General features: G+C 31.9%; 2 protein-coding genes across 2 annotated transcripts; one reads left to right on the plus strand and one right to left on the minus strand.

Moving 5' to 3' along the window:
• Positions 1 to 48: 48 nt before the first annotated feature.
• LOC109594744 (eukaryotic translation initiation factor 3 subunit M) lies at positions 49 to 1,709 on the minus strand. The gene is made up of 6 exons (XM_020009986.2): positions 1,554 to 1,709; positions 1,282 to 1,461; positions 1,134 to 1,228; positions 861 to 1,079; positions 356 to 765; positions 49 to 305 (listed from the first exon to the last, which is right to left on the minus strand). The coding sequence occupies exons 1-6, from the start codon at positions 1,596 to 1,598 to the stop codon at positions 103 to 105; spliced, it is 1,152 nt and encodes a 383-aa protein (XP_019865545.1). The 5' UTR covers positions 1,599 to 1,709; the 3' UTR covers positions 49 to 102.
• A 160-nt stretch (positions 1,710 to 1,869) lies between these two features.
• LOC109594734 (cysteine--tRNA ligase, cytoplasmic) lies at positions 1,870 to 4,899 on the plus strand. Its single transcript, XM_020009971.2, has 10 exons — positions 1,870 to 2,024; positions 2,084 to 2,270; positions 2,329 to 2,515; positions 2,567 to 2,646; positions 2,700 to 2,916; positions 2,973 to 3,183; positions 3,315 to 4,135; positions 4,188 to 4,350; positions 4,408 to 4,619; positions 4,679 to 4,899. Exons 2-10 carry the CDS (start codon positions 2,095 to 2,097, stop codon positions 4,796 to 4,798), a joined length of 2,187 nt encoding a protein of 728 aa, XP_019865530.2. The 5' UTR covers positions 1,870 to 2,024; positions 2,084 to 2,094; the 3' UTR covers positions 4,799 to 4,899.
• The last annotated feature ends 8,147 nt before the right edge of the window (positions 4,900 to 13,046 follow it).

A 13,046-nucleotide genomic window follows, 5' to 3' on the forward strand; every position in this document is an offset into this window, starting at 1 on the left:
ATTTAACTGATTTTAAAGTTTATCTTACAGAGATTATCATTCACAAAATAAACGTTCTACCTATTTTATATTTTATTTAAACTTTGTAAAAAACGTTACAATTTATTGGTTTAAAAGTTCAATCTGTGCTTGGGTGATATTCTTCATTCCCTCTTGTACACTGCTAATATTGGTCTTCCATGAATGTAACAAATCCCTGAGCTGTTGCCACTGAGCTCTACCAAAAGTCCTGTGCATTGTGCTTGAAACAAACACTTTCCTCGCAGATTGGTGCATTCTTGCTCTCACCAATTTGGTTTTTAATACTAAAAAATACAATTATAAATTGTGTTATAAGCACATGGAGAATTAATACCTTCAATAATGAAAGCTTCAACCTCCTCAGGCTTGATTTGCAATTCCTTCTCAATAACATCAAAATCTATTTCAGGGTTGGTCTCAGCCAGCTGCATGAAAGACAACAGCCTCATTTTTTGCATGTTTTGTTCATGATTCAATCCCTGTTTAATTACAAACTCCTTGTGCTCCTTGTAAAATTTCAAGTATGCAGCCAGATTATCATTTACAAAGATGTTGAGTAGGTCATGAATTAATTCTCCTTTCAAGAACTTAACAGGTTTCAAGGATAAAAGAGGGTCCAAGAGGAAGGTGTTGGGGTCAGCCAATGCAGTTACAATGCAACGAATTGCGTCTTCACGAGCCTGAGCTGCATTCTTGTCAGTGTAGGTGCCAAGGAGTTCAATCATCACTTTGGCTGCATGTTCACTAAAATTAAAAATTAATAAGAAAATATTCGGAATTGTAGTCTGAATAAACTAAAAAAGCTTCCAATATTGTATTTAATAATTTTGTAGTTATACCTTTGATTGCTGTTAACCAAAACTTCATGAAGGAGCCTGTAAAGTTTTTGCAATTGTTCGCTGGAAGGTACACAAGCAGCAAATTGTTGTTTCAAGTGCTCAACATCTTGGAAGACAGATTTGACTTGATCAGTCTGTTTGGCTACTTGAATCAAGTGATAGTACACATGATATCTCATTGGTGATGCTTGATCCAAACTTTGAAACAACAGCCATAACCTAAACATTTAATAATTTAGTAAAGTATTTATCAAAGGCGTCTGTTGCACTTACGCTCTTAAGCAGACAAGTCCCAATTTTTGTCCTTGTGCTTTAGTAAGTTTCTCACAGAATGCCAAGATTAAATTTTCTGACCTTTCCAATGGAATCTACAGTAAAATGCAATTAATACACTAATGCAATCATTGTTTTGTGTACATACCAAAACCATAATGGAGACAATATCATTGAGAACCATTTCAACCTCCGCATCTTGGCCTTCTTTGAAACAGGCTTCACAAACGCCAATGATTTTGTGCAAATCATCTTCAATACCCTTATCGGACTTTTCCTCGGATATTTCGGCACCGACACTCTTCAAATACACCCTCAGTTCTTGAGCCTACAAAAAATGCATAACCTCAAAATCAATGTCATATGGAGGCGATTATTTCGATGGGGCAACTCCTATTTCGTTATTAAATGTAGCGTTACCTGGTCCTCGAAGTTAACGTCTATAAACACCGGCGGGACTTGCATTTTTACGCCTTATGTGGGTTATTTTTAGTGGGTTTTAAAATCTGACAAATACACACCACACCAGCGGTGAAAAGAGGCTCTCAAAAGTTTTTGTTGACAAAATTTTCCGGTCAATTTGCCAAACAAACCTATTTATATTATCTTAAATAAAAATGATAAATTTCAAGTGATGTGAGTATTCGCAATGTTTTATTAATTAAAGAAAATCATTTTCAAAATATTTTTAAATAGATAGAATATTATGGTTTCTAGGACGGTAGTTCAGTTGTTCCGTATGGTTCTATGAACGTTTTAGGTTAGGCAACCTTGTCCATGTGTCACTTTATGATTAATTTCGATTAAATACCATACACGTAGGATTAAAATCTGATGCAATTCGCGTTCAGAACGTTTTATTTATATAAATAATATTAAACTTTTTATCAGGTAAAAAAATATTATACTGCTCCTCTCATAAATCAGTCTTGTTATCGAAATTATCGTAGAACTTGTAAAAATGTCGAAGAGAGTACAACCTGAATGGGTTTTGCCGGCCCCAAATGGTCCTCAATTGAAAGTATTTAATAGTTTAACCAGACAAAAGGAAGTTTTTGTGCCTTTGGCTGGTAAGCGAGTTACATGGTACAGTTGTGGCCCCACTGTTTATGATGCCTCTCACATGGGACATGCCAGGTAATGAATAAAATTTTAATTCAAATTGAAATGTAAATGTATGTTCATTTTTTTATAGGTCATACATTACTTTTGACATTCTAAGAAGAGTACTCACTGATTATTTTGGGTATGATGTGTTCTTTGTTATGAATATTACTGATATTGATGATAAAATTATCAAGAGAGCTAGGCAGAATTACTTGTTTGAGAAATATGTTGCTGAAAATAAATCACTGGAAGATATACTTACTGATTCTAAACAGGTAAGTAAAAAAATAATTAAATCCAATTGGAAATGATAGAATCTCTTATAGGTTCTTCAAAAATTATCTTCCACCACCAAAAATACCACTGATCCAGATAAAAAACAGATGTATGAAAAACTTCTCATGAGGTAAGAATTTTTCTTTGTAATTTTAATGTAAACTTAAATAGTCATTAATTTAGACTTGAAAAAGCAATTGAGGACCTCGAAAAAGCAGTGAAAAGTGGTAATAGGAAGCTGGAAACTGAGGCAAAGGTAAAATTTGTTAAAGAAAGTAAAGATCCACTTTCTGACTGGCTAGACAGCAAATTTGGTGCAACTGTTAGAGATAATGCTATATTTAGTGCTTTGCCTAAACACTGGGAAAATGAGTTCCATAAAGATATGGATGCCTTAAATGTAAGTTATTTGTTTGACTAAAATCTGTATTAGTCAATAATATATGTTTTCTTTAGGTACTTAGACCACATGTGTTGACAAGGGTTAGTGAATACATACCTGAAATCATTTCTTACATTGAGAAAATCATTTCAAATAACTTTGCTTATGAGGCGAATGGTTCTGTTTATTTTGATGTGTCCTCATTTGACAAAAATGAGAAACATCATTATGCAAAACTTGTACCAGAAGCTTATGGTGATACAAACAGTTTGCAGGAAGGGGAAGGTAAACTTAATAATGCTTTAATTGCTAATTTTATTTATTGCTTACTTTTGCATTAGTCACATTTTGTAAACATTTACAGTTCCTTGTAGGTTGAGTAAAAGTAAATACAAAATAATTAATTATTTTACTAGGTGACTTGACAACAGCAGATCAACATAGCGAAAAACACTCGCCGAACGACTTCGCCTTGTGGAAAAAGAGTAAACCGGGAGAACCAGCTTGGAATTCGCCGTGGGGTATGGGCCGTCCCGGATGGCACATCGAATGTTCGGCGATGGCTTCCGCCATTTTCGGACCCACACTAGACATTCACACTGGAGGAGTCGACCTTAAGTTCCCGCACCACGATAACGAGATCGCCCAAAGTGAGGCACATTTTGGTAATCCAGAATGGGTCAAGTACTTCTTGCACTCGGGTCATTTAACGATAGCCGGCTGCAAAATGTCAAAATCTCTGAAAAATTTCGTCAGCATCCAAGATGCTCTGTCCAAATATTCTGCGAGACAACTTCGTTTCGCGTTCTTGCTGCATTCGTGGAGGGACACGTTGGATTACAGTCAAAACACAATGGAATGCGCTGTTCAGTACGAGAAACTGTTCAACGAATTCTTTCTTAACGTTAAAGAGGCGACCAGAACTTTGGCCAAGCAAACCTCCTTCGAGACGTTCGGAAAGTGGGACTTGTTCGAAATGGAATTGAATAAGAAATTCTTGGCGGCCAGAGAAAACGTTCACGCAGCTTTGTGCGATAATATTGATACCAGATCATCTCTGGAGGCGCTCAGAGATTTGGTCACGGCCGGTAATCTTTACTTGAGGGACAGGAAACCTCCAAACCAGGTTTTATTGAATGACATTGGAGTGTACATTACTCAAATGTTGCGAGTATTCGGAGTCATTGCAGAACCTACAAAAATTGGTTTTCCAGTCTCAACAGGAGCAACTGCTAATGTATGTTTAATATTACTTTTTTGTTGAATTACTGTATAATTAATAATTTTAGAGTGAAGAGGCTATTATGCCTTATTTGTCAACTCTTGCTCAATTCAGAGATCGGATTAGAACGCAAGCCAGGAGTGTTAAGGCGACAGAAATCTTAAAAGAATGTGATTTGATTAGAGATGAAATTTTACCAAACATGGGAGTGAGATTAGAAGACAGAGAAGGTGATAAACAAGCAATTAGTTTAATTTTTATATATTTTATTATTATGTATTATTTAGGTGAGCCAAGTGCTGTAAAGCTTGTCGATAAAGAAATTTTACTGAGAGAGAAAGAACAGAAGAAGCAAGCCGAGTTGGAAAAGGCGGCGGAAAAAGAGAGGAAAAAGGCTGAAGCTGCGGTCGCTCAAGCCGCGAAAGATGCTCAGAAAAAGATTCCTCCCAGTGAACTTTTTAAATCAGAAACTGATAAATATTCCAAGTTTGATGAGAATGTAAGCTTGTATTATTATAAAAACAAAAATGTTTAGATATATAATATATAAAATTGCAGGGTATACCTACACATGACCATGAAGGAAAGGAAGTCAGTAAAGGCCAGTTAAAGAAGTTACAGAAGTTGTACCAAGCGCAGGAAAAGCGGTACAAGGAGTACTTAGCTTCGCAAAATTAATTAATCTCTTCTAAATAATTTATTCTTTTTTAATTTTTCAAATTTTATAAACACCCAGTATTTTAATTTATGAATAAATTAATACATACTATTTTAAGTTGTGTTAAGTGTTTAATTTATGTTTATCAATTGATTGACTATGTAAGAATATAAATATCCAGTCATAATATTGTATATTACGAAATGATTATGTTAATCTGTTCGAATTTATCCGGTTATATTATATATAAGATATGACAGCAAAGTCGTAAACACTGATAACATATTGTAAATCAATTAATAACATTTCATTAATATTATTTTTTCAATAAAGTTATTGAAATGTTTCTATACACTAAATATGATAAAATGTATGCTAATTCAAGTAAATGTACCTCACTTAACAATTCCATTAATTCTGATCGTTCAAACGATCCGGGCATTGTTTTTTAATCAAGACTAATCAGAAAGGTAGTCGTCCAATTTGGGACAGCCTTGTGGAAAAAGAGTAGACTGGGAGAACCAACCAAAGTTTCCACACCACGCCCAAAGTAAGGCATATTTTGGTAAAACAGAATGGGTCAAGTCAATTTTGGACCCGGAACATTTAACAATTTTGCAACAATCCGAGATGTTTTATAGAAATATTCGGCGAGGCAACTCCGTTTTGAGTTCCTGCTACACTCGTTGAGGGATACTTTGAATTGCAGTCAAAACACAGTGGAATGCGCCGTTAATTATGAGAAACATTTCGACAAATTCTTCCTCAATGTTAAAGAGGCAACCAGAACTTTGCTAAGCAAACCTCTTTCCAAACCTTCAGAAAATGGGATTTGTTCGAAATGGAACTGAATAAGAAATTCTTCGCGGCGAGACAACTTTGCAGCTTCGTTCGATAATATTGATACTAGATCGCCCCTGGAGGTGTTCAAAAATTTGGTCATGGTCGGAAATCTGTACTTGTGAGACAGGAAATATCTAAATCAAGTTTTATTGAATGACATTAGAATGTACATTACTTAAATGTTGCGGGTATTTGGAGTCGCAGCATATCTTCAAAAATTGATTTTCCAGTTTCAACAGGAGCCTCTACTGATGTATCTTTAGTATTACTTTTCGTTCAATTCAGAAGTCGGAGTGAAACACAAACCAAAAGTGTTAAGGTGACAGAAATCTTAAAACAGTGTGATTTATTATTTCGTATATTTAGGCGAGCCCAGTACTGTAAAGTTTGTTGATAAAGAAATTTTACTAAGAAAAAAAAGAACAAAAGAAGTCAAGTTGGAAATTAGAAACTGATAAATATTTCAAGTTTGATGAGAATGTAAGCTTATTGTTGTTATATATATTATATGTTGTAGATAAGTAACATAATGTTACCTTGCAAGTTATACCTACATATGACCATGAAGGAAAGGATGTCCGTAAAGGACGTTTAAAGAAGGTACCAAAGGTAGGAAAAGCGTTACAAAAAGTATTTAGCTTCGGAAAATTAATTAATCTCTTCTAAATAATTTATTCTTTTTTAATTTTTCCAATTTTAAGTCGTAAACACCGATAACATTCAAACATCATCAAAAACAGTTCATCAATAAAATTAGAGAAATGTTTCTAAACATACAAAATATGACACAATGTATGCTAATTCAAGTAAAAGTTCTTCACTTAACAATTCCATTAATTCGGGCCGTTCAAACGGTCCGGGCATTGTTTTTAATCAAGACTAAACTTGAAAATTACGCGCCCAATGGATGGGATCCATTATCTTAACTACGTACGCCGAGCTTATGAATTATAAAAGTTCTTTGTAATCGCAAAATATAATTTATATTTATGCACGCTCCGTGACAACCTTTCATTGTCTCCCCGCCGCCAGCTTAAAATATAAATCTTCGCCCTCGTAGCACTAATTAAAAATGCTAAATTGTGCGTAAGATGCCGGTCTCTTTGCTCTACTCGTGCTCCACCCCCGCAAACTTACTCCTGTTTTGTACTTCGTTCCCTTATTATGAATTTTGAATGGCGGGGACCGCCGCTGAGTTGTTTCTATGAATTTTAAATTCAACACGTACAACAATGCGGTGCTTTTAATTAAATAAAAACAAATTAGCCTCCACTGCAACCTTTACATTTTTGTAAATTCAGTTTGTTGGGCACACAAACGTTGCAACAAATAATGCTTGACAAATTTGTCGGTGCCCCATCGTAGTAATAAAAAGTAACACATCACATTCATACATCTCGACAAAGTTTTATAGTGTCGTTATTTACCTTGTTCTCGAACAAACGCACATTGTCTGCGATTTGGCAGATATGGAGCACGCTCGCACACACCCCAGAGGCAGGTGACAGCCTCACAAATGCTTCTCGTCGGCACATGCTATTTTTTACCGAAACCCTCAAAAAATTAATGCCGGGGGGTTGGAGCGCACTACTTTCCACTTTTTACTGTTTTTACACGGTACCACCATTTAAATGCCGTGTTACACACACCGTTGCGTTGCTGTTGGATAGTCATTCCGTTGTAATTTTATGTTGGAACGTGTATGTCAGCATCGGGAAGATTGTTTTAAACGGGGGACATGCGAGGCACGAGTATGTATTATTTGCTGTGGGTTATACATTATTAATCTGTCGGGTGCCCTGTCTTAAAAATAATAAATATCGTTTTTGACTCAGTTGCGGAAAAATTGCTCGTTTGATTTATGGCGTGCGGTACTTTGAGGGTTTATTAAACGTTTTATTAGCAATAAGACTAAAATATGTTCTTTTATTAAATTTATTTGCATTATTACAATAATTAGATTATTAAAAATTAAGATTTTAACATTCTATAACAAAAATAATAATTATTATATATTTATTATTCTCTGAGAAAATTGGACAAACATTGGAGAAATTTTGAAAAATAGATCACGAGTAAATTAAAATAAATTATAATTTAATTTTTGATAAACATCCATATACAAAATATATAATTAACGTTTACAATCAAATTAATTAATTGATATTATACATATATGAGATAGCAAACAATAGTGGTCATTATTACAACAACTTTTTAAAAAGTTATGGACTTAACTAATTTATTTAATGCGATCTGTTAAAATAATATTGATTTATAAATGATCTTGTAAATAATAGACTGAATCGACAAGGATCACTGAAATATTCTAAAGTAAAAATATGAAAAATAAAAAGTTGTATAATGCCCATATTTATTGCGTATAAACAACTTATTTTCAGATCATAATCAAAACACATAATTGTTTTACCTTTCATTCAGTAATTTTTACTCTAATAAAGAAAAATTAAATTAATTAAAATTATAGTTTTATGACGTGGAAGGCTTATTTAGTTGTAAACTCTTAGTAATATCTACTTATTTCTCTCGGACATGGTAAGGCTGAATTATAATTTTACTTACAGTGCTTGATGTGGTATACATTGGCTACGATCCATCATTAAATAATTATAATAAGCAAATGACCTCTGGTAAATAATCGACTGAATCGACAAGGATCACTGAAAATAAAAATTTGTATCATACCAATATTTATTGTGTATAAACAACTTATTTTTAGAGCATAATCAAAACACATAATTGTTTTACTTTTCATTCAGTAATTTTTACTTTAATAAAGAAAAATTACGTTCAAAATTATAGTCCTATGAAGTGGAAATATTTCTTTTCTTTTCATTACTGATTGAGTGAAATCTATTCAAGCATTTCATACGAATATACATAAATCGGCGACAGGAAGTCAAAAAGAGGAAATTTGACAGAGATTGACACATTTACAATGCTGTTTAATGTGAAATACTATTTAGCATATTTTTAAACGAATAAATAAACTCAAGATCTGAAACTGAATAAAGACAAAAATTATTTTACTTTTGTATATTTGTTATTTGAAATTCCTATATTTTGTGTGAAACTCAATTGGGATAACAATAAATTTTTAACAATATTCGTCAATAATATAAATTAACTAATTCAATTGGGATTTTTTTATAAAATAATGAATGAATGAAAAAAGTATAAATGTGAAGTAGATCTACAAAAATCTTTATACTCTTGTCTCCTATGTCAATTACACTGATTTGAGTGCCCTTTCAATATGTCAGTAGACAAGAACAGGGGAACAAATATGGAATAAAAGATTATAAAGTCTTGCAACTTTATACCCTATTAAGGAGGAAATTTGGAAAAAATAAAACGAGTTTTTTTTTTTAAATTTCTAACAATATATCAATTTATCTTGTGATCTACATCTTAAAAATCTCAAATTATCACTTTTTATATTTTCTAAACAACAATTGTGGTGACAATTTTTGGAACCTATTCATTTTTAACAATAGGAACATAATTTTTTTATTTATGACAAAATTGTGTTTATGTCTGTAACAATTATTGATAATATTTATTTATTTATAAATTTAAATAATTAATTATAATATTTATTTATAACTCCCACAAGATGCACAATATAAAATATAGGAGATGATATATCACAAAACGATGAAAAAAAATTACCTGAACAATAAACATGTTCGAACAGCGGTATGTGTAACGTTACCGTAATTTATTACCTGCGATAATTTAATACCCGTGATCCGCGGTCGCACACTCCAGAATTACCTGGCTGCGATGACATGTACCCAATTAATTGACAAAACACGAACAGGTAGTTTCTGTTTTTTGTGTGTGCATGCGTGGCCGACACGAGCCATCCATTCAATCACGTGCCATTTAACTTATTATTATTTTACATTGATTAAAAGCACTTTTTAACATTACTGTTCCTGTATTTGCATTTATTACAAGATAAATTCGGTTTAGTATCTTTCTCTTTACAGAGTGGTGGTCACAGAAATAACACTCATTATCATCCTAACATTAATTAGGAAGGACACTTTTATATTTTATTTATCTGCTTTTATTTTTATTTGAAAATTATGTATTTGGTAAATAATTTATGTATAAGTTCTTGTTATCTAAATTTGATGCTTTTTGGTGTTTTCATGAAGATTACATGTTGTTCCACATGTTTTCAATTGTTTAGAAACCAACTTTAAACAACTTTTGATGCATGTTTCGCATTATTATCATGCATAATAATCCTTGTAATTGGTAAATTATCGTTGAAAAATGGTTCCATTATAACTCTGTTGATGTCTCTATAAGAAACGGTCCATGGACCTATACCATGCTAAGAAAAGGAACCTCTAACTAAAACTTTCCTCCATCGAGTTTGAAAGCTTCAGTATTGTATTTGGGATACAAACTTTTACTAGGAGGACGATGTAATTTCTGATTTTGTTCTATTTAATCTAATTAATATTCTTGAAAAAATGTCTAATCTTGTTTGAATATTCATTTTTTACCAGGGGTCTCTTTATTGAAATAAATTCTTGGAAGATCATTCAGTCGATGCCTGATTGTTCTATTAAACACAATGATATTGTGTGAGCCAATTAATTCATTTTCATTTTACCTAGAGGACAAGAAAAGATGTAGTTTTTAGCTATATTAGCAATATTTAGACCTCGATGATTCATGTTAATTATTATTTTACTCTTCTCTGGAGTGCAATGTTTCTTTTTTCTCACTGAAAGTGGATTTATTTAATAAAATAATATAAATCCTACTAAGAATATAATCTAACTATTAAGAATGTGCGTTTAAATTAATATCTCTGACGTTTATAAAATGTATATCAAAAAAGGCAAAAAAAATATACTTTTCATACTGACTTGAAAAAATTTGAATTAAATTTTTTTATTAAATATCTTGCAAAATGATTGATTTTAAATTTTGTGGTATTTTTTTGGTCACCACTGTATATAAATTAATAAATTTATCAACAAATTAAATTCTTTTAATATTACTTATTTATTGGCTGTAATCAAGATTACATGTTTTTCCAGTTTTCAATTATATTTAGATCCGGACTTTATGCTGGCCAATCGATATCTCAATATGATTATTTTTTAACAAACTTTGAACAACTTTTGATGCATGTTTTACATTATTAAAATGGACAAAAATCCATGTAATTGGTAAATTATCATTGAAAAATGGTTCCATTTGATGTCTATAAGAAACGGTCCATTTAATTAATAATTTTTTTAATGGTCCTATACCATGCCAAGAAAAGGAAACCCAAACTAAAACTTTTCCTCCATCCAGTTTGAAAGTTTTAGTAATGTATCTGGGATACAAACTTTTATTAGGAGGACGATGTAATTTCTGATCTTGTTCTATTGAACATGTATTTATCACTTCAAAGTAGCTTTCACCAAAATTCTGGAGGATAATTAATATTCTTGAACAAATGTCTAGTCTTGTTTCAATATTCATTTTTTATACCAATGCTCTCTTTACTGAAATAAATTCTTGAAAGTTCATTCAGTCGATGCCTTATTGTTCACAATGATATTGTATAAGCCAATTAATTAATTTTCATTATACCTAGAGGACAAGAAAAAATGTAGTTTTTAGCTACATCAGCAATATTTAGACCTCGATGTTTCATGTTAATTAATTTTCTCTTCTCTGGAGTGCAATGTTCCCTTTTTCTCACTGAAAGTGAATTTATTTAATAAAATAATATGTTTGAATATTCATTTTTGATGCCAATGGTCTCTTTACTGAAATAAATTCTTGAAAGTTTATTCAGTCGATGCCTGATTGTTCTACTAAACACAGTGATATTGTATGAGCCAATTAATTCATTTTCATTTTACCTAGAGGATAAGAAAATATGTAGTTTTCAGATATATCAGCAATATTTAGATCTCGATGTTTCATGTTAATTATTTTCCTCTTCTCTGGAGTGCAATGTTTCTTTTATCTGACTGAAAGTGAATTTAATAAAATAATATAAATCCTACTAAGAATGTATTCTAACTATTAAGAGTGTGCGTTTAAAGTAATATCTCTGACGTTTATGAAATGTGTATCAAAAAAAGCAAAAAAGAAAGTATAGAATATTGAAGAATAATTTTTATACTCACTGGAAAAAACTTGAATTAAATTTTTTTATGAAATATCTTGCAAAATGATTGATTTTAAATTATGTGCTATTTCTTTGGTCACTACTGTTTATAAATTAATAAATTTATTAACAAATTCAATTCTTTTAATATTACTTATACAATTATTTCCTATTATTGGCTATAAGCAATTATTTATAAATGCACATAACGGTTTTTTTGGCCGGGGACCACAATAACCGTAAAAGTCCAGGTTAAAAAGCTGACCAAAATTTCTTGGTCAATTGTCAATTTTTCATTTGATTTATGAGCTTTGTTGTGTTGCTTTAGATAAACATGTTTGCGAGGAACATTCGAAAAATTTCACATGGTCCAAAGCGATGAGATCTTCATTTCCCAAACTTAATCAGTCCCCTAATCAAAATTAATCCCAATTGGAAGTAACTCACCCAAAAATATACACTAGATTCGATTATGCAAAACGAATTGTACAACGGTCAAGAAAATCCGTCCGCACTTAATGATATTCAGCGATAAAAATCAAAACGGAAATCGACTTTCCAACAGATTAACCGCCGAGTGCAATTGTGCAATTGAACAATCCGCAAAAATTCGTAGATCAGCTGCCTCGTTAGGAATGCACACGGTGACGTGGTCGTATTGTGACGCGTCAGTCAAAATAGGATACAGGACAAGGCGAAGTGGGTATTAAATTATTATATTTCGGGCAACGGTTTCCTTGCATTGTCCACGTTTCCATTCAATTTATGCATACTTAAAACGCACTTAATTTCAATACAGGAAGTCAATTGGCGGAAATTTGACAAAGATTGACATTTTTCACATCATTATTTTCTTGTCGGGTGCGCACTTTTTTCTACCTATTTTACATGTTTTCAAAAGAATTTCGTGAGCGGCTCTGTTATTAAGTTTTCGTTCGTGATTAAATCAGTTATTTGAATATAAATAAAAAAATGGAGTGCAAGAAAAAAATAACCGTTTCGAACGTTCCTACTACTTATTTGAATGCCAAGTTAGAAAGAAATAGTTTCTAAAGAACGGCATCTGCGTCATTTAGTTTTTTGGAAATGAACGTAACGAACTTTTTAACAATATTATCATAGAAGTGGGAAGTTGTTCCCGCGTTGGCTACTGTTTTGAATTGAAGTGAATTCTTATAGCATGAATTGACTAATTGAATCCAATTGTAAAAAATCGGTTTATTTTTTGTAAAATAACGTAAATCTAATTTTTAAAAAAACTTTCAAAA

Source organism: Aethina tumida, chromosome 3 (genome assembly GCF_024364675.1).
Source record: "Aethina tumida isolate Nest 87 chromosome 3, icAetTumi1.1, whole genome shotgun sequence".
Classification (NCBI taxonomy): Eukaryota; Metazoa; Arthropoda; class Insecta; order Coleoptera; family Nitidulidae; genus Aethina; species Aethina tumida.

Bases quoted from the DNA above. Each gene is read 5' to 3' on its own strand.
- LOC109594744 (XM_020009986.2), bottom strand. From the start codon at position 1,598: ATGCAAGTCCCGCCGGTGTTTATAGACGTTAACTTCGAGGACCAG. The intron at 766-860 runs GTATAACTACAA...TTTTAATTTTAG, and splicing joins TTGGTTAACAGCAATCAAAG to TGAACATGCAGCCAAAGTGA. The intron at 306-355 runs GTATTAATTCTC...TGTATTTTTTAG, and splicing joins TGAAGCTTTCATTATTGAAG to TATTAAAAACCAAATTGGTG.
- LOC109594734 (XM_020009971.2), top strand. From the start codon at position 2,095: ATGTCGAAGAGAGTACAACCTGAATGGGTTTTGCCGGCCCCAAATGGT. The intron at 2,647-2,699 runs GTAAGAATTTTT...TCATTAATTTAG, and splicing joins TATGAAAAACTTCTCATGAG to ACTTGAAAAAGCAATTGAGG. The intron at 4,620-4,678 runs GTAAGCTTGTAT...ATAAAATTGCAG, and splicing joins ATTCCAAGTTTGATGAGAAT to GGTATACCTACACATGACCA.